Here is a 21,068-nt window from a genome sequence, read left to right as displayed (position 1 = left end):
TTTGCATACTCTTAAATATGCAAAATGTCTCTTGGCGCCCTAGAATTCATTCTGACAAGTCTTTCTATAGCTCTTATTTAAACTCCGACTTTACTTTTAGGGAACAGGTACTCAGAGATACTCTTTGAATGGGAGCAACAAAGGGCAGTGTTTATTGATTCGGTTCTTTAGTGGGGAAAAGAAAAACACAATACAAAAGAGCAATCAAAAGTGGAAGCTTGTTTAATATTGCTCTACCATCATCCTGAAAGGCATAATAATTTGAGTTACACATCTGAATTGATTGGAGTTACAGAATCATATCTCCTTTTTGCATTTAACAATATATACAATATAAAATAAATACATTTACACAAATGGACATTTGCTGGAGCACACAGTATGGTACACATCACAAAAATATACAATTGATTGCTTTACAGATGTGAAGTCCATCTACAGCTATAGACATGGTTTTATTATTATTATTATTCTTTTTACTACTGGCTATAATGCAACTCCTGGATTATTATAAGCAGTTTAAATTTTTTGTCCTTTTACGATCTTTGCACATAAGACTGCCATAAAATGTTTTCCTAGGCAGGTAAACAGAGACGCTTAAATAATTAAAATACAATCACCAACACCCATTTTCTCTTCTATAAGAAAAATAGCAGTTTTAAATTTTTTATATCTTTTATGTTATCATTTAAATGCAAAATAGTGGAATAAATACAACAATCTGATCTGATTGAAACACGAGTGTAACTACAGGGAGTCACACGATCATATTGCTTTAAATAAGAACAAACCTAAAAGAAGCGAAATAAGAACTAAAATCATATGGCTGAAACATACACCTTTGTAACTTTCCGAAACTTCACATTAAGTAAATGGTCTTGCTTGAAACTTGAAAAAACTGACCTCAAGCAAGGTTAAAACTGAGCATTTACCCCAAAGCCCGTGCAATTGTTTTAGACCTACATTTTAGTTGTATTTCCTATTTGTGAGACTTGTTCTTTGTCATGCCGAGAGTCACTTAAACTGAAAACTAAAAATTGTACTACGTTCTTCTCACATATATCTCCATCTCTTGTTTTCAGTTGGCCGGCTCTTACTTCTGAAGCCCAAGTACTTGAATGTGATACAGTGAAAACAGTGTATCTAGTGTATATACTTTATTTATATATAGTGTGGTTGAATAGTAGCAACTTAAACCCTGCACAAACTTTCCGGAAAATAATCTTTTGAAACACTTACATATATAAATAATCTTATAGAATCAGCACCTTTTTTTCCCAGGAGTTGTATTTTCTGTTGTTCTTTTTAAAGGGATGTGCCAATTTCTGAACTCCTATCACAGCTATAAATTTCAAGTTATTGACCATCTGAATGAATAGCTAATGATGATTTATCTAGTGTCACACTACAGTCACTTCTCTACTGAGAAAACCACAATCTACGATATAGTCCCATATAGCTAATGATAGATACACAGTATTCCTAGCACGAGGTTGATGAAATATCAACCCAAGGTATTTTGTTTAAAGCACACAAAGTAGCAATAGTTTGTGTCCGCACCAAAAAGTTTGCAACAACACAGAGCGAGTTAATAACAACATCTGAGAGATGATTGAGTGAAAGCCATATATACAGCATTTAAAAATTAGACTTATCTATATTCTTGAAATATTCAAAGTTTTATTTCTAAGCTATACATTGATATTCTATAATAAACCATTAGAGAAATTATTCCTTGTTTTGAAAATATTATTATGATTTTGATGTGTATCTGTTCATAATGAGTACTTGTTTGGAGTTTCAATCTCTTAATTATTATTAGGAAGAACCTTATTACGGATAAGGAATAGAATATACTACTGTAGTCTCCTGAGGAATTGTACATCCAATATTGTCTCTAATACTACCCTGTGTCTAAAAGCACACACCACAAGAATCCAAACACCACAAGAAGAACAAGACAACAGTCTCTGAATGCAACATAAAATTCAGAAAAGCACAGCAAACATGAAACATTGAAAAGCTGAACTACATTTCTTTTGTTTGTTAGGATTACAATTTTAATTACATCTGTGTACATAGAATAAGACTGTTCACATAGTACAGGGAGCAGCTACTAACACTGGTCCATTGGTATAGCATTTGATGGAGGTTACTGTTTATTGGTTATTCAGCGACTGTAGATTTCGGGGGCATCTAATTGATTTCTTCATTAGATTACACCTCTTAACAGTCTGGAACCTGACTGACTTTCTTGCTGTGACAATACTGGTGGAAAAGCACATACATTGGCTTAGCTCTTGGTAAAAACTGCAGATTAATTTAAACAAACATTCCTAAATGAATAAACTCATAGATTAGGTTTTAGAATTTGGTCAGGCGTCTGCTGTCTTTGATGACTTTTTTTTGTTTTTCCCCAAATTCTGGTATTTGCCTTATTGCCTCTTAGACTGGCTCACAGCTCCTTCTGGGACAAGGTATGGGACTTTGCAAACAGGCAGTATCTCATTCCTAACCACGGTGGCAGCTAGAAATCATATGGCAACTGTACCTTCCAGGAAAAGAGATGCATTCCTGATAATTCTATGGATCTGTATTCCATGTGCAGAACTGACAGACGTGACTACTCGGAGTCACTATGAGTGTAATCTAATCCTTTGTGTCAGTGAACATTTAGGGAAACTGGAGCTCATGTTAAGAAATTGATGTTTGGGACCAGACTGGCACACAACATAAATTGCATCCGTGATAATATGCACCTTCCCTTCTACTATTGCTTGAGTAAGTTAAATTCCCATATTAATAAATGGCTGAAAAGTGGTAAAGCTGGTACAAAAAAATCTCCATTTGTAAGAAGAAACAAAACATTTTTAAAAATCTTCCTTCGGGATTCATTTGTCCTTCATGATTGTTCATAATTGTTCAAAGCCAGCACAAAATTGCAGTATTCTTTTTTTCTCTTTAGTATTGCATGAATGAATAAAGCTTAAACTATTCCCTGAAAAAGTTACATAGTAGCTAAACTAACAAATACCTGGAAGACTTGAAAAAACAATTAAGGAATCAAATGGCTGTAACTGATCTAGATGGAAAAGCAATGATAAGAAGCAGCCGATGCAACGTGGCTTAGGTTGTCTAATTAGAGGCCGCTCCCATGAAACCTAATACTGCACTCAGTCATTTCGTTATGTTGCACTGTACTTTTAGGTCTGTTGGTTCTCTCTCTTTGATTCCTTAGTCACTGGGGACGTGATGGTTCACAATAAGTTCACTGGTATCCATATTCTGGATCTCCATCCTTTGGCAGGGCTGGCTTCCATTTCTCTTCAATCAGAGACCTCTTTTAGAAGTTCAGCAGCAGAAGGAAGGAAGGAAGGGAGGAAGGAGTAAGAGCAAAGAAAGAAAAGGCAAGGACGAGAAATTTTCTTACAACTAGAGCTATTTAAAATTTAGAAGAAAGGGAGAGGAGGCAAAAAGATGGAGGAGAGAAGAGATGCAAAGAGGAGAGAAAGGAAGGAAGGAAGGAAGAAAAGAAAGGAGGGAGAGAGGCAACTGGTAATGGAGGAAGCCAAGAAATGAGGGAGAGAAGGAATAAGGGAGGGAGGGAAAAAAACCAAAAAGGAAAAGAATGAGAAAACAAAAGGAGAAAAGAAGATGCGATAAGGTAAAAAGAAATGCATAAGGAGGATCTGGAGGAATCTAAAAGCTGCTTCATAGTCTTGCTGCTAATTTATCAGTGCAGTCTTTGTTGATTTCTGATGTTGTTAACTAAACGCTAAGTTTCTTCGACATCATCCTTGGGTTTAGTTTCCCTTTTTCAGCGTGCAGGATAGGAAGGCCCAGGAAGCTTTTAGTCAGACCTTGGCCTCCAGCATTTCCAAAAAAAGTTTGTGCATGGGGACTTTGCCTTCGAGTTTGATGTTGTAGAAATGCTGCACGGCCTTCGTAGAGGTCTGTCTCAGCAGTGGCAGAGTCATCAGCATCTTGCCAGCCCTGCGAGGGTCTTCCATGTGCTGGCCAGCCTCATAATCCTGCAGGGCCTCATGTAAGACATCCTGAAGCTTCTGGACGGCTTCGACATCTTCTATGTGCATGGAGTCTGTCCAACAGAGCAAGAAAAGACCAACAATAATATTAATACTAATAAACCCATGTAGATTAGAGCTAAGAAAGTTAAATGTTATTCTTGAACATCTCAAAGCTGTGATTTGCTCAGAGAGTCTCGCATTGCCAAAATCTCTATTTTTTTTTCTAAATTTCACTATGGTAGATAATTTTCAATAATGATTTAGAATATGGGACTTACCATGGAAGATACATTATTTAAAACACACGGGTTTTTCCCTCCTGAAACTGAGCAAGAAAAGACTTCCTGTTCACAGATTACAAACTTGGCTGTTTTATTCATTATCTCACTTATGTATTTATTCATTCATTCAACAATTATGGAAGGCCATCTATTAAAAGTATTATTCTAAGTGCCGTGGGGGTAAAGGTTGTATAAAATTCTGATCTTGCCCTCAAAAAGCCCATATTTCACAAAAGGAAAGAAAAAGGTTGATGACTACTATTTTAAGAATTCCACGTAAGTACACTGAATCTAACATTACTCTGGTTTTAGACTGTACAGAAATCACAAGAGGGCCAGCCCCAGTGGCCTGATGGTTAAGTTAGGTGTGCTCTCCTTCGGTGGCCTGGGTTCAGTCTCGGATGCAGACCTACACCACTGGTTGGTGGCCATGCTGTGGTGGCAGCCCACATACAAAACAGAGGAAGATTTGCCACAGATGTTAGCTCAGGGCAAATCTTCCTCAGGGAAAAAAAAAAAAGAAAGAAACCACAATAAATTGCTTATCCTTTTAGGATTTTTAACATACTGTTAGTAGTTCATTAAAAGATCCTTACACAGTGTACTTCTGTACTGAAAAACCAAGGAAGTCTTTAAATTAATGAGTTCTGAAATATTTCCGCATTTGTGAAGGTGAACTCTGCCCTTAAGTGACTAATTTAAAAACCTAATCCAATCAAGCAAGGAAAGGGTTAACGGGGTTGCCACAGTTATTCTTGCAAGAAATGCGAGATGTAGGGGGAAAAATAAGTTACAGCTCTAGCTCTAAAACAGACACTTAATTATATACAAGTTTGAATCATTTAGCACGTTTTATTGATTCTGATGACAGTTTATCTGTTAATTACACATAATGGAGTCTTTGGGGAATTCTTCATGTTTAATAATTCTAGTTCTCCGAGAATGCCAAGCTCTAAGATATATGTAGTTAGCCCAATCTTTCATATAATTCACATATCAGATCACATACACCAAAAAGAGAAAGGGAAATGTAATTTAAGATCAAGTGGCCAAACAGATGATAAAAAAAATGATGGCAGAGTAATGAAAAGACAGATGACTATATGCAGGAATGTGTTTCTTTGCATTTTGTTTATTGTTTTTTCTTTTACATTGTCCTGAATCATTTCACCTCATCACTGGTGAACTGACCACTATTTACATGAGGTGGCTAAGGACACATTTCTTTCAACGAGCTTCGAATAATCTGGAGTACAAGTTTCTTATAAGGGTCGACTGCTTGAGACATGATTCCTACCTGGTGGGGCCAAAAGAAGCAATTCTTCCCTGTTGGAAAGGTTGGCAGTCGTGCCCTGGAGTGGAACTCAAGGCATTCTCCGCCATATATCCTGGCCTTTCCCCATGACTTGTTTCTCCCTAGGCTTTTCTCTAACCTGGCTCCTGGACGGATGGCATTTGTATCTACTTCCTACGTGTCTTCTCTTAGGAACAAGCACACATAATCATAATTTCCAAAGTTGGCTAATGGTTGGTAACGTTAGTGACAGAAAAATAGTCATGGAGATGGTGACCACGTTCGGATATTTTTTCTTTCTATTTTTGAACTTATATGTTGTCTGAAGGGAAAACGGTGAGCAGGTTATACCATTTGTTAAGTACTTGCTCTGGGTGAAGTCTCTGATAAGCACTTTGTGCACACTGGCTCATTTCATCTCCAACAGTCCTGCAAGTCAGGGGGCACTGGTACTAAGTGTCAGAGTTAGGCTTAAACTCAGGTTTCCTTGAATCAAATTATGCTGCTAGAATTTCTAACACTGGACATGGCATTTCCTTTTTTTAAAAAAACACTGAGTTGAAGGGCTGGCCTGGTGGCTTAGTGGTTAAGTTTCTGCACTCCACTTTGATGGCCCAGGGTTCGCTGGTTCTGATCCTGGGTGTAGACCTAAGCACTGCTTATCAAGCCATGCTGTGGCAAGCATCCCACATATAAAATAGAAGAAGATGGGCACAGATGTTAGCTCAGGGCCAATATTCCTCAGCAAAAAGAGAAGAATTGGTGGCGGATGTTAGCTCAGGGTTAATCTTCCTCACCAAAAAAAAAAAAAAAGTTGAAATTATCCTCTGAGCTCATCTCATTTAAACTTCCAACTTCAACATTTCTAATGAAGACATATCCAGTTGTATGCAGAACATTCTGTTTCACAAGGGACAGAACAACTAGAAATGTCATCTTCTTCTTTTCTCAAACCTGTCTCCAACTTCCATCCTTTGGTCCTGGTTCTAAGTACTGGACCGATACAGGGTAAATGTCCTTCTTCTCCATGGCAGATCTTTAAACGCTTGAAGTCGGCTGCTCAGCCACCTCAGCCCCCACCCCAAGTCTTGCCCTTCCCCACTACTGCTGCCGGGCAGGAGATATATTGTAGGATGTCACAGGAAATGAGGCGAGAACAAATAGCAGAGAGATATGCTCACAAACAGCAATTAAGACTTCAAACTATTCTTTAAAGGCTGTGATTTAGCTTGAGAGATTTAAAAATGATTTAATCAAATTACTATGATAATTTAACTTCCCATTTACAGAAAAGATTCTAACTCATTTTAGCTTTACCCATTCTCGGATCTGCTAATACTTTAAATGCAAACTCACTAAATCTGAACTATTTAATTAGACCGTGATTCAGCTGGCAGACTGCTGAAGAAAATATTAATCTCCATTAGGGATCCTAGTTCAAGTTCTGGGTCTGTGGCTTTAATCTGTTTTGTTCTTTTGGCTGAATTTATACATTTATGTCAGTCTCAATAGAACTGGCCTTAATTTATGTAATTATTTAGCTTTGGTGGTTGGTATTGGTTTCTTTTTAACTTTATGTTTTAAAGGAAATAGTCCCAGTATTCATGTTAATGGGAACCAGTTAAACTTAATAATGGAAATCAGAGGTTTATGAATTAACTACACAGGGCAAGGCTGTACATTAAAAACGCCAGGTGAGTGTTAAAAAAAAACTAGGATGCTGGGGCCCACGCCCAAATCTATTAAATGAGAAAATTGGAGCTGGATACAGGACAACAGTATTGGGGTTTTTTGTTTTTGATTTTTTTTGGAGAGGAAGACTGGCCCTGAGCTAACATCTGTGCCAATCTTCCTCTATTTTTTATGTTGGATGTCACCACAGCATGGCTTGATGAGCGATGTGTAGGTCCGCACCTAGGATCTGAACCCTTGAACCCGTGGGCCACCAAAGTGGAATGCATGAACTTAACCACTATACCACTGGGCCAGTGCCAGGCCATCAGTATTTTTTTAAATGTGGGTGATTCCATGGGCAAGCCAGGGTTGAGAACTACAGAGCTAGACTACAAGAGAAACAGATGTTGTTCTAAAAGCATCAAGCTTTCAAAAGATTACCAGAGTGCAAATGGTGCATGTATTGTCACCCATATATTAAGTTTCAACACAATCATAAAGTAGAACCCATTCATTAAATTCCAATATTTTACTCTGTGAATCAGGATCCTAAAGGAATGTGTCTAGTTCAGATCACTTATTTTGGGAAGACAGCTAAATATCCTTCCACCTACTGCTGCAAAATTCAGCGAGACTCAGAGCCATTGCAAAAGAAGATTTTATTTGTATATCTTACCTGGAATAAAATACTGCCCTTCTTTATGATAAAAATATGAATTATTGTGAGCATGGGCAAAGCTACTCCAGAATGCCCAAATCCTATTTGAGAACTATCTTTAGGACTTGTAGCTCTTTCCTGGCAACGTTTTCTCAATGGTGCCAAATCTGATGTTGAGGGTGGAATTGAATATTAGAAATAGCCAAAGTATATTCAGAGTCAAGTCTAGTACATAACATAAACCAACACTCAAAGTAACCTTTTCTGTGGAACACAAGTGTTGATTTTCTTTAGTGTTTATAAACTGCCTACATGAAGAGGGGTAGTAAGAGGCCAGCCAATGTGAGTCTTGCCAATCACTAAAGGAATGAAATGCAGTGTGATGGAAAAGACAGAGAAGGGAGCAAGGTCCAGTTTCTAAAAGATAATTTTCATCTCAAAATTTTTATCAGCAACATATGAAGAGTCTAACAGAGTGACCCTCTTGGTTCCAACCAGCTGGGGTGCTGAGGAACGCTAGTTGACTGCCATGCAAATTGGCTCATGATTAACACAGATAGTTGACCCTAAATTTTTTTTAAAGGTGCCCATCATAAAGTTTTGATTAAAAATCCTAGGATTCTAGGAAGAAGGGAGTGGTGGCAGGAAGATTTTTTGATCTTTCCAAATCTGCACGTGATAAAACATAACAAGTAGATGGCAAAGCCAAAGATGCATAGACAACACTTACAACAAGACTAAGGGACAAGTTGTCCCCAGGACACACACACACACACACACACACATATGCAATCAGGATGAGTGTGTGTGTTTCTGTCTTCCTAGCTCTGTCCACTGAAGGGGTCTGGGAAGAATGGCCAAACCAGAAGTGCAGTAATGAGTAATGAACAACCTAGCACCCAGATTATAGTTGTAATCCAAACCCTGGCCAGGAAATATTTAAGATAAGTATGAAACTTCTTGTTATATTAGATAGGAAGGACACTATCTACAACTACTAAGTCATTCAAGAAGATTCCAGAAGCCAACCTGAAGAGGTTCCCACTGAACTAAAATGGGACAATATGAGCTTCCAAAAGGATTATAAATGCAATTGATTGAAATCCACGGAATAGGTTTAAACACATGTTTATAACGACATTAAAAAAAGATAGGGCACCAATTCTTTATCTTGAAAATTGGTGAACAAAGAGAAAGAATCAAGCATTTATCCTACCTCTCCTATACACAGTGTACCACTGGTAAACAAATAAGGATGAGAGAAAACATCACTTTATGTAAGTACCCCAACTACAGAATGAAAAAAGAAATGATAAAGTTACAAATCATCATTTTGCAGCCCCCAGAAATTAATGGATTTAGGTAACGGGCATCAACAGCTGCTACCATCACAAAAAGAGAGACAACCAGCCATTATGTGCCTCCCAGTGAACAACACACCCCCTACAGGTGCCAGAGGGATGGAAACTGAGTCTGATTAAGTCTCTGGATCCAGTTGCTAATTTGCATAAAATGCAAAGGGCAGAGAAACACAATGCACCGCACGTATAGTCTGTCATGTGCAGTCCAGACTCTGAGAAACTCAGCAGGTCAAATGCCCTGACATTTGATAAACTGCAGGAAAATGAAATGAAAGAAGAACTTTTGGAAAAGGAAACGAAAATCTATAGAAAAAATTGTTTTTCATGGACAAGACTATACTATCATGTCTGGGCATATAGATTTAGTAACAAAACCATCATGAAACACAAAGAAGTGATGACTAGAAGAGCGAGGACAAGATAGTGGTTACTTTTGTGGGAAGGGATGGGTTGGAGGCTGGGACAGGAGGGATTTCTGGGATACCTCCCCAAATTTTATTTCTTGACTTTGCTTATATATTCATTGTGGTAGGCTTCAAAACGAGCCTTCAATGAAATCAGAAGTGTCCTTATAAGAGGGAGGTAAAGGAAGACGAAGGCAATGTCACCACTGAAACAAAATGCTACACTGCTGGCTTCAAAGATGGAGGAAGTTGCCATGAGCCAAGGGATGCTGCTCTAGAAGCTGGAAAAGGCAAGGAAAGAAATTCTCCCCCAGAGCGTACAGGGGGAACGTGGCCCTGTGGACACCCTGACTATAACCTAGTGAAACTAATTATGCTGACCTCCAAAACTGTAAGACGATAGAAAGGTGTTAAGGCCACCAAGCTGTGGTAATCTGTTAGAGCAGCCATAGGAAGCTAATCTGCTCATAAGTTATACATTTGCTCTTTGAAAATCTCTTTTATTTTACATTAAAATGGTGAAAGAGATAAAGAGAAGAAGTGAGAAACTTCTGATGGACTGCTCCCTTCTAGAAAGCAGTGAGTCAAGGAGAACGATTAAGACCGTGGGAAGGCTTGGCAGAAACACCAAGGAAGCTCTTCACATATCAGGCAGGGAGTTGAATCAAAAAACGTTTTAGATCTTTTCTAACCCAGAGAAGTTACAATCTAATTATTGTAAATAGTATTAATAATTCTGATTTTGTGCCTAACCACGTTGAGAAGAACAGAACTTCCGATTTCACAGCTTTCCATTAAGACACACTAATTTTTTCAGGAAAGCTGTTTTCTTCATTTCTTGCTGTGGCTGTAAAGACAGCCTCTCCTACACCTATATCAGCCACACGAGTCACTCTCAGACTGCATTTACATAAAATGTTGAACCATGGAAATGTTGAACCACCAGTGGTCCACAGTTTCTTTACTCCAGGCTGCCCTCACAAATCCCAAATTATTGTTATCATTATTATATTTCCCTCACATAATGGGATTTCCCTGCTAGGACTTCTCTAGTTCCTTACTCTCTTCCCTGTTCTACTCCCAAGTTCAAGACCTTCTCTTTCCCTCTGGCATCTGACACTTTTCTAGGAGCTTTCTAACTCCTTTTACTAGAAGTGATAAAGACAATTATACCGATAAGTGAATGTCGATACCAACTTGGGTGGTAAATATTTCACCTTCACAACATCATAAATGATCTGCACCATGCTAATAATCTTTCGTAACAGATTTCTCATTATCTTAAGACCCATAAAAGAAAATGATGTCATGTTACTCCCTGGCAGTAAAGCAACAGCAATGTACTTTATGTGCCTAATACTCAGGTTGGAAGCACAGATATACTTGTAGCAAATATTCCCTATACTATGCAAAGCCATAACAATCATTAAACATGATTAGAAACATTTAAGAACCAGTCTTTATTTTTTACATAAAAATTTGAAATATCATAATACATATGAAATTTGAGGGTTGCATTAAATTAAAAAACAACCCAAACATATCATCTTAAATAAAATTAAAATAATCGAAACAGTGATGGTATATTTGAGCAAAACCCAAAGAAAAGTAGACGAGGAGATGGAAAGTCATAATTTTGATTTCTGATTTACCTGATAGTACTAATTATGCTTTGGTCTGGGTAAAAGTTAAGAATAAATATCTACCTGCCACCAAAGACCTACCCATATTTATTCTCATAAAATGCTATAATCTGTAAATATCTTGTCTCCAAATCTTTTTGTCACTTTTCTGGGTGGCTTTATAGTACTATAACTCTCAGAAGACAGGAAGATAAAGGAAGGGGGCACAAAATTCTAAACAAAATTAAAAATACTAATTTGGGTTGGCAGATGTGAAGGTGCAATGGCTAAAGTCTTCCACGTGCACCCTTTTAAAGGCATGGTATATACTTACTTGTGGAACAGAAATAGCTTATTGATAGCAAGGGACACAGAGCCCAACCGTCTGCCTCAGAGTAGCCACACATCTTTATCGCTCACTTCAGTTGCCTGTAGACTGGTATTGGACATGTCTACCTCCCAAACATGTTGCAGAAATCAAATGAGATCCTCAAGCAGAGGCTATAAAAAAAGAAATGCCTACAGAGAGATTCTAAAGGAGGATACTCTCTTGATCGATAGTGAAAACTATTTCCAGAATATCAACTCAGCAAATTTAGTCAAAATTTCAGTAAAATTGTTTGACTGCCCAGGAAATACAAAAGAACTGAAGAGGGTTTTCTCTTTCCCTAGTTGTTCAGATCTGTGAAGATGTTAATATTTCTACATTGCAAATTCAGCACAAATACACACACACCACACATAAAATATATGGCCAAACTCATCATCCTCACTTAAATGCAACTGACAAAAATTTTAGGCCACTTAGGCAATATTAGACATTATTTAATTCACCTGCCTCGTTTTACAGACAAGAAAATAGTTCTATGGTTAGGCCATGCATTCTCAAAGGAGGTGAAATTTGGAACTGGAGAGCAGGAAAAAAATCTCTTTTTAGATAAAACATATATGTATATAGTACATAAACATGTATGTAGTATATTTGTGATATTAATATTGCATTGCAGACTTATTAGGAAAAAGCTATGTAAAAAGGAGTGATAATGAAAAAAGATTGAGAAACACTCATCCAAACTGCATGAGGGTCCACTCTTCTAATTAAATATGGCCGCATTCCAGCCTATCCCTTGAAATTACGCTACAGTTATGCACATGTAGTATCTATCTGTCCTCAAGAATAAAATACTGTCACGAGTGATTATAGTTACTTATGATTTAAAATTGATGACCAAAACATCGCTTGCAGATTTCTATTGATAGATGCTATTATTCCAGAAGTACTGTGTAGAGGTAAAAAGAAAACTCGACTTTAAGCGAGCAGAGTCTGACTTTAAGCTGTAGAGCTGGAGGATCTTGTGACTTGAGCAAAAGAGGATGATCAGACGAAAGTAATTCTGAATCTTAAACAGCTTTCGTCTTCCACTATATAAAAACGAGTATACTACCTTGGGGCCAGTGATAACAGTTTCAGACAGATTCTTAGACATAAGAATCAATAGAACCAATTGAGAGAACAGAATCACATGATATAATCTTACCTAGAATGCTTGTGGTCATATTTCACTGTATTTTTCAATAAACGCATGAAATTAATTGTAGAATCATAGAATTTCCATAATGGAAAGAATTCTAGAGACCAGTCTGACCTCTTAGACTGGTACACATGAGAAAATCGGGCCCTAACAATGACAACGTCAAAATTGTGACCTAGATTTTCCTTTTTAAATTCAGTCCCCCGGGGACATATCAGGGATGCAAAAACTGCTTAAGAGGTCATTGGCACTCAAAAATAAGAGACACGTAATTTAGGTGAGCTGTGAATTCTTCCCTTCAAAAACAACTGGAACAATTACTTAGGGTTTTCAAATATTTGAATGTGAGAATTAAAGTATTAGTTCATGATATATTGGGGTTTTTTGGCCATATACCTGAAGATAGGGAATATACTGCCAATGGTGTTCTGCTGTTATAAGTATTCCTGAATTCACATATGACAGAAACATGGCTACAAAAAATATGACAGCCATTATCAGGCAGCCAATTCTGTTTCCCAAGCATAAGCACAACGTTTATAATTATTTAACAAAGACAGATGTTTAAAATAAGCTGAAATTCAGATTAACGAGACAATGGTTATTAGCACCTACAGCCATATAGGGAATGCTAAGATACCATAAATAACACTAAAATATATTTTTTTTTTGCACAAAAAGTCACTTAAGTTAATTTGAAATCTGTAAATACTAAAAGAAAATCTATGAGCTTTTTAAGGTGTCTATGAAAAGTATTAAAACACTTTCTTGTTGATGTGTTTATGAGCAGTTTAAGAACACTGGATCTATGCAACATCGAATCTACAACTTTATTGCTGTCCTTCAATTAATGGTCAAAAAAATGGAATAAAATAGCATCATATTGACAGTAGCAAAGAAAATGACTTTCTGAGTGGTTTGGCCCAAGCAAAAATGGTGGAGCTTATGGGTTGACTTGGTAAGAGAAAAGCCACATCTATACAACACAGGAGAGGTGGCACAATTTCAAAATTAAAATACTCCTGACAGTACTTAATCATTTCTCCTTTATTAGGGGTCTGATTCAATTAATTTTTCTTGGTATTGAGTGGCTAAAAGAATGTAAAAATAATTTGTGGGAAAATTTTGCAACATTCAGAAATTTTCTGAAAAAAAGTAATGCTAGTCAGTACTAGGATAAAGAAAAAAGGAAGGGCTTGCTAAGTATTTCTGGCTTTCGACAAGAAAAATAAACTAACTAGTTCTTTAAATTCTTTCTAATCACCAGTCACTACCTTAAGTAGGTCACTTCCTCCTGCTAACAGCAGAGTATGTGGGATTGGAATATTTACATCTCAAAATATTAATGATTAGACTTCTAAACAACAGAAACAGAAATGCTGCTACTAATTAATTCAGGTATTCTAAATTATAATCCATAGCTATAAAGTATGCATTTAGCATCTAAAATTATAAAATTTTAGCAATTTTGATGATAAAGTTTTAGCATTGCTCGGCATTCATGATTAGTTAATTTCAAAAAGCAATTTGAAACATAAAAGATATAAAACATGCTTGTATTTTAAAAATAATTAGCCAAGTAAATGTTTTAAATTAGAATAACTATATGATTACCAAATAAAAATTCTTCCCCAAATTGTCACTGCCAAATCGTTCATCTAATTATGCAAGATGCTATAATGTGAAGTCCATGCAAACTGATAAATTCCCAGGAAATTTCTATCCCGTCTCCCACTCTGCTGTTCTAGAGAGCAAGACAAGGGGTTCTTGAGGGTTTGTAACAACAGAGCCGTTTGTCATAAAGAATCATACTTTGCAGCTTTACCGGAGAGTAGAAGAGAAATAAATGGCGTGATAAGGCAGAAAGCTACGCTTGCAATTAAAAGTGCGAAATGCTAAACTCCATTAGGAAGACAAATACGAAAGTACAACTTCATTGTTGAAAACAATTTCCCTCCTATCAGTCCAAGGATTCGTGCATCAATATTGTAGATGAACTGTTAATTACAAAATCAATTAAAAATTATTTCTCAAAACAGTCACGCGTCCCTGGCTCTCATGGGGGCAATTTGGGCAGAAGGTCTCGTCTCACTAGGACCGCGCCAAATCACAAAGTCGTCATCCGCAAGTAAGCAAAAGCAATCTGGTTTTTCATTTTTCAGCGTGGCTGAGCCCAGCCTGAGATTGATCGTCACATATGGCCCCAGAAAACAAACTGTCAATACCTTGAATGCTGCAGAATTTGAACAAATAGCCGTCCGCCCATTCAAGCCACTCATTGCATCCCATTTAACAGATTTTATTGACAGTTTCCTTCTTGTAATTAAAGGGAAAACTACTGGCCGGCAACCAAGATAAAGTTCAAAGATAGGGTCAAAACAAAAGCGGATGGAGGGGCACGGTGTGACTGTCAATGGTACATAGCATCAGAACATGTTATTGACACGCAGGTATCTAATGACCTGCACGTCATTAAGGAGGGATCTAACCTGAACTTTATGCAAATGCTAAAAGAGACTTAAGACCACAATAAACCATGAGGGGAGGCACAAAGGGAAAAACAACAAAGAACCAACGATTTTTACTTATCAGGGGTTGCTCCCTATTTTAGTACATTTCAGTTCGAACGTAAAGACCGTTTATTCCCCTAATTCTTAACCCTTACTGCGTAGGTAGTGCCTTTGAGGAAAACACTCCTTCAGCAGAATTTGACTTCTAGAGAATTCCAGAATGTAAGAAACCAATAACCAAAACTAAAGATGCCACTAAATATTTTTTCCAGTTGCAAAATTTGCATTTTTGAGAGGAAAAAATGGTTTGTAGGTATCCAGAATTTACACTTATTTTCACTTGTGCATACAAGACAATGTAGCTAATTTTGTCCTGAGGGTGTCCATTTACACTACTTTCAGCGATGGTCCAAATTAGTAAAGTCATGAGGTGGTAAAGGTTCCACAGCTTTCAACAGCACAGAAAATAAAAATAATGCCCTACAAGGTGATTATACTTATTTCTAACTTTTCACTAGAAAGCTACAATGATTATAATTTTGCTGACTCATACAGAATTTTCAGGAAAACCCTGAAAAAGTTAAGGGAAAGGGTAAAACTGACATATTAAAAAATGTAACAACAACCATGTCAATATGCCAACCTGAATTAGCAAGAGCTATTGCTTTGAGGGTGACAAATTCTTCTTTCTCCAGCTTCATGCTCTTGTATTTCTTTACCAGCTGCAGGATAGCATTATTTAGGTCAAGAAGGCCTGCTAATTTGGACTGGTCTTCATCCATTATATAATCGTCTGCATAGACAAGTTCATCCTCAAATGAAAGAGACCGGTATACGACACCAAGGATTAAAATTTCCATCCAAGCGCTCTGCAGAAGGCTCATTTGGTCCGCCAGGGACAGCGTGGAGAAGCCTGCATGAGAAGATGGGCAGATCAAGTTACTTTAAAGCCATAATTTCATAATGCAACATTAGTTTCATATGGTAGTCGGCTTCTGCTTCAGTGCTCAAAATTATGCTGAGCTTTGATTAGATGCTCTTAAAATTTCCCCTGATCATTTTGCGAACGGTAAAGTAAAAGTCACAAACCAGCTTCCACTTGTTGGTGTCTTCTTGGGCGTTTACAGACACAGCCAAGGGGAACAGAAGAGAGAAGTAGGTTTGTTTCTTTCACTTGAGAAGAAAATATCAGGTAATCTTTACACATGTGTGATTTCTGGCTGAAGTCTTTATGACTGTCTTACAGAAAATCAGATTTTCAACTACCTCATCTCTAAAAACCACTAGTGATAAACAACATAAAAGCTTAAAAAAAGCCAAAAAATAAAGAAAAACAAACAATTCAGGCCACACAGTAGAGTACAATTTGGAAACATTTCTCTATACTAGCCACAAGCACGGTGAACGATGAGCATACGTAACACCCAAAAGATATTTAACATCCCCACTGATATATAACATTAATTTTTTTAAAATGGTGATTATTGGTAGAAACGAGAGTGGAATATTTAGCAGCCTGGCCTGCCCACCAAATAGAAAAGCAAGTTTATTCTTGGTATTAAGATCCAGTTATTTAAAAAATTAAATATGGAGGCAATGGCGCTTGATGGATAGGATATGAGCAGAGCCAGATCCTGAATTTAAATATCGGCTCTACTTTGAGCAAGAAAATTTACTTGTACCTTAATTTTTGTTTTGGGGCAATATAAAATAACATCCAGCCAATCATTAATTTATAATATGCATTCAATAAGTGTAGCGATATTATACAATATTCTTATCTGAAGTATCGGGATGACTGATTCCACTTTTTACTAAAAGTCTGGTCTGCATTCACACATGCACGCTTAAAGTTGCTTCTTAGCTTCAGGAAACATTTGCAAAAAAAGTTAAAAAGAAAATGTGGTTCAAAAGGGAAAGATGAAGTCATACAATTAAACCTACTTAGCAGTAGAGATATGTATTTATATCTCAGAGGGACAAGATCCAGATGCTAAAAGGAAGTCTTAGTGAATACACCTGATGATCGGCCACATCCTTCTTCCGAGAGTCCTAAAAAAGAAATGTTTCTGAAAACCTCACTTTCATTTCTAAGGTTAGGCCCAGGAAGCCAAGGGTGACCAACCACTCTTAATGGTTTCTGAGGACAGTGCTACCATGATTTAAGGTACAGACAGCAGTAATTCTATAGAAGGGGGAAATTTTTAATAGCACACCTTATAAAATCTATTTTTACTCCCTTTCTAGACTCTAATACCCAAATCATAAATATCTACCGCCACCCAACCTTCTTATGCTCTTGCTTGTGGTCATTGTTATTGTTATTTTCATTCATATCAAATTGTTCATATTCCACATGATATTAGGAACTAGAGCACCGTAAGAAAAGGAAAAGATTTCCTGGCCTGTTGGTGAGGACTAGTAGCTTGCCATTTGGCGACATTACCTAGAAGTGTTTAATAAAATCATCAAAAGGGATTAGCCAAGCTTTCCTTAAGGGGGTCTCTAGCACGTGTAAAACGCATTTCTTTCATTATTTATCAAGCTGCTTATATATTCCTTGACAGATCTTCTTTGGGACTGGCTGTGTAAGTCTTTTTGTCCTTTTTTGTCATTTCTATGTGGGGTTAAATTAATAAATGTCCTGTTAGAATTAGAAATATAACCGTTGATAACCTTTTAAACAGAGACTCAAAAGGGAAAAATAATGATCTAATTGGAGTGGGTTTGGCTCCATCTGCTTTTGATTCTGAGAATGTTATACTCACAAGAAACAGACGATACTGCTCTTTTTTCTATTCCCTCCTCCCAAGAAAACAAGAAGCCACGCAAATCCAACTATGTAACTCAAGCAAAGGGACTAAGTAGGAATTTCTTTTGTCAATTACACAGGCGAAAAAATAAATGATCAGCTAGGAAGTTATGAGCAAAGAGGGATGGGCATTTTCTATTTGCCTTCTTTCCCTTCTTCCTTTTCAAGCTCCCAGGAGCAGTTTTTCCGCCGCAGCAGATGGACAGAGCGCGGAGCCCGCAGCACCTGCCTGTGACAGCTCTCTTCTCCCTCCCAGACACTGCTGTTAGTAAATAGATTTACACATTCTCCAATCTCCACACATCTTTCTGCCGAATAATTAAAAGCAGGATGATTAGTTTATTGAGTGGAAGGAGGAACTTTTTTATTGAGGTCCAGCCACGATTTTATCAGGGCCAGCACTTTTATGGTTGTCAGGAGGATGCAGGCATCCAATTTTTCTTATCTGCCTGATTAATACAAACGCTGTTTCAGGACGCATTAATTAACAGATACAAATCTACGTTCTCATGGAAGGATCAATACGGAGAAGAAAAGAGGCATCAATGTGAATTTAGTGCTGATGATGGAGAAGTCGCGCTATCGACATTTACGTGCACGGAAACTTTAAAGTTGCACAGGGGGCCCCTTTGTCCCTGCGATTTACAAATTAACAATTTTTCAGCCATAACAATGTTTCACACATTTCTTTGGCGTTTAATTAAGCAAAAAACAATAGCATGTCATTTTTTTTTAGGAGGATCCTGTATTTTGTTTCTTCTATATCGATGTCTGTATGTGTGTGTGTGCATCCTTCCTGTAACCTAACTTCTTTTCACTTAACGCCACAAAAAGAAGGAAAAAGGTAAAAGGTAAACAAATGGTTTTTTTTTTTTTTGGTCGAGGAAGATGAGAAGATGGATCTAGCACAAAAGGTTGGACAAGTTTGCTTGCTTGGTATCCTCAACTCTATTTCAGCTGATTAAAGGAAGTGTAATTTTGCAAAATGAGAGGAAAAAAAGACAATTCACACTTTACGCAATATAAATAAAAGTCTGGACTTTTATCTCCTCTTGGTCTAGAAATAGCTGAATCTCAATACTTTAACCCTTTCCTACCTCACCTCTGCAATCTGGAAGCTGGTACAAAGAGCTCTCCCGGCCAGATGCCAAGGGAGCAGTTAGATCACCTTGTTATGAGATGCTGTGCTCACCTGCTCACCGAGGAGGCTAAATACATAACAGAGATTATATTATAATTGCACAAAATTCTTCTACCCATCCTTTAGGAGTGCAGCTATATTTTACATACATGAAGACACACGGATAAAATAATACTTTTGTCAGTAGACTTGAGCAAAGTATAAAAACCTAAATGACCAAGCTCTAAATGAAAATGCATGTTTTAATAAACTGAGTCTAAGGAATTTTCTAAAAACACTATTGCTCTATTGGCGCCCGCATACTTGTATCCCACTGATAATTACTTGTTTATGCTCTTACCCGGCAGTTAGTGCTACTTTATAGCTATGAGGCTACAAGTTGGAGGCCCTCATCTATAACACTGAGCTATCTTTGGAGAGAAACCGTTTTCCCAGGGGAGATAAAATATGCTTTGCAGTCGTGTCGTTTGAACTTCATGTTTTGAACATCCCGGGATCTTAATCTTTGGTGGGTGACAGGTTATAGTTTTAAATGTTCAGCCGTATTACAGCTTTTTAAAATACACTGATACCAGAGCACATTTTTTTCTTCCCCAGCTACAGTCCATTCCATGCATATCGCTGACAACTCTGATCTCTCTTCATCTCTGTCCTGGAGTCAGTGCCATTTAATGTATCTCGGACATTTTGTGAGCAGAATGACTCTCTACCTTGACCCGTAGTTAAAATAGCGTGTTTATCTGCAGTACAGTGTGCTCCAAATAAACCAGATGACAGTGGGGAATAGCATCATTTGGAAGGATTGAAAAGCTTCCCAAGAGGCAGGTACCCCTGCAGTAATAGACTTGAAGAAAGCATGTTTTGTGCCAATGCTCTTGCCTTCTACCGGAAACTTCGGAGAATGACAGTGGTGCCATGGGCACTTGTCAAGTCCTTTTTTTTTTTTTTGAGCCTAGCAAACTGATGCACTTTGCAGTCAACTTACAAAAAAGGCTAAGCATTTGAAAGTGTGAAGGGCAAAAAATATCTGACGGCTAGTCTTCAAAAATACACTTTCATTTCAGAAAGCATAAATGTTTATTTCCTGAACGGAGTGTTGACAGAAATAGGCTGCCATGTAGCCATTTGGGTTTAACCCCTGCTAGGCATTTTCTTCTCGGCTGCTTTTTTGAAACAGAGAGCCAGCAGTTTAAATCTTTGGGGTGTCTGTCAATATCAGTTCATCATGGCATGGTTTTGCCCGCTCTCAGGTTTTGAACTGTAGTTTCTCTGTTCCACCGAAAACACTTTTCAGCAAATAACATATCATGCTGGAATTGTAATTAGGCCATAATGACTCACTGAGCTTGCAAACAAAGTTCACTGATGGAGCAACGTGGCAGAAGCTAGATTCTTTGTCTCCCATATGAATAAACCTAATGTTTATGGGAACTAGGGGAGAAAAACAACAACAACAACAGAATGAAGACTTGGTCTTAGCTACCAATAGATACACAGATGCATAACCCTTGGACTGTGTGAAGAAACTTGCTCTGTGTTTTTAAGCCATTTGCTCTTTTCACATATGAGCAGACATATCATTTGCTCTCTGATTCACAAAACACACAGCTCTGGGGCTGCAGTGTGTGTGTGTGTATATATATATATATATATATATATATATATATATATATATATATATTTTGAAAACGTTTTTCTCTGTTTTGTTTCTTCCCATAGAGATGGACTTCATGGACCAGAACTCAGTAAGT

General features: G+C 37.4%; 1 protein-coding gene across 10 annotated transcripts in view; it reads right to left on the bottom strand.

The window, feature by feature from the left end:
• Positions 1–204: 204 nt before the first annotated feature.
• ESRRG (estrogen related receptor gamma) overlaps positions 205–21,068 on the bottom strand; it is a 605,082-nt gene continuing 584,218 nt past the window's right edge. For all 10 annotated transcript variants that reach the window (XM_070602492.1, XM_070602488.1, XM_070602494.1 and 7 more), the window contains 2 exons: positions 16,008–16,277; positions 205–4,099 (listed from right to left, as the gene is read on the bottom strand). In XM_070602492.1, the coding sequence (XP_070458593.1) occupies positions 3,855–4,099; positions 16,008–16,277 (515 nt within the window). In that variant the 3' untranslated portion in view covers positions 205–3,854. The remainder of the gene's footprint in view (positions 4,100–16,007; positions 16,278–21,068) is intronic.

The sequence above is a fragment of the Equus przewalskii genome, chromosome 31, assembly GCF_037783145.1.
Source record: "Equus przewalskii isolate Varuska chromosome 31, EquPr2, whole genome shotgun sequence".
NCBI classification, from domain to species: domain Eukaryota; kingdom Metazoa; phylum Chordata; class Mammalia; order Perissodactyla; family Equidae; genus Equus; species Equus przewalskii.
The sequence above is the reverse complement of the archived record's forward strand: the minus strand, read 5'-3'. Positions and strand labels throughout refer to the sequence as shown.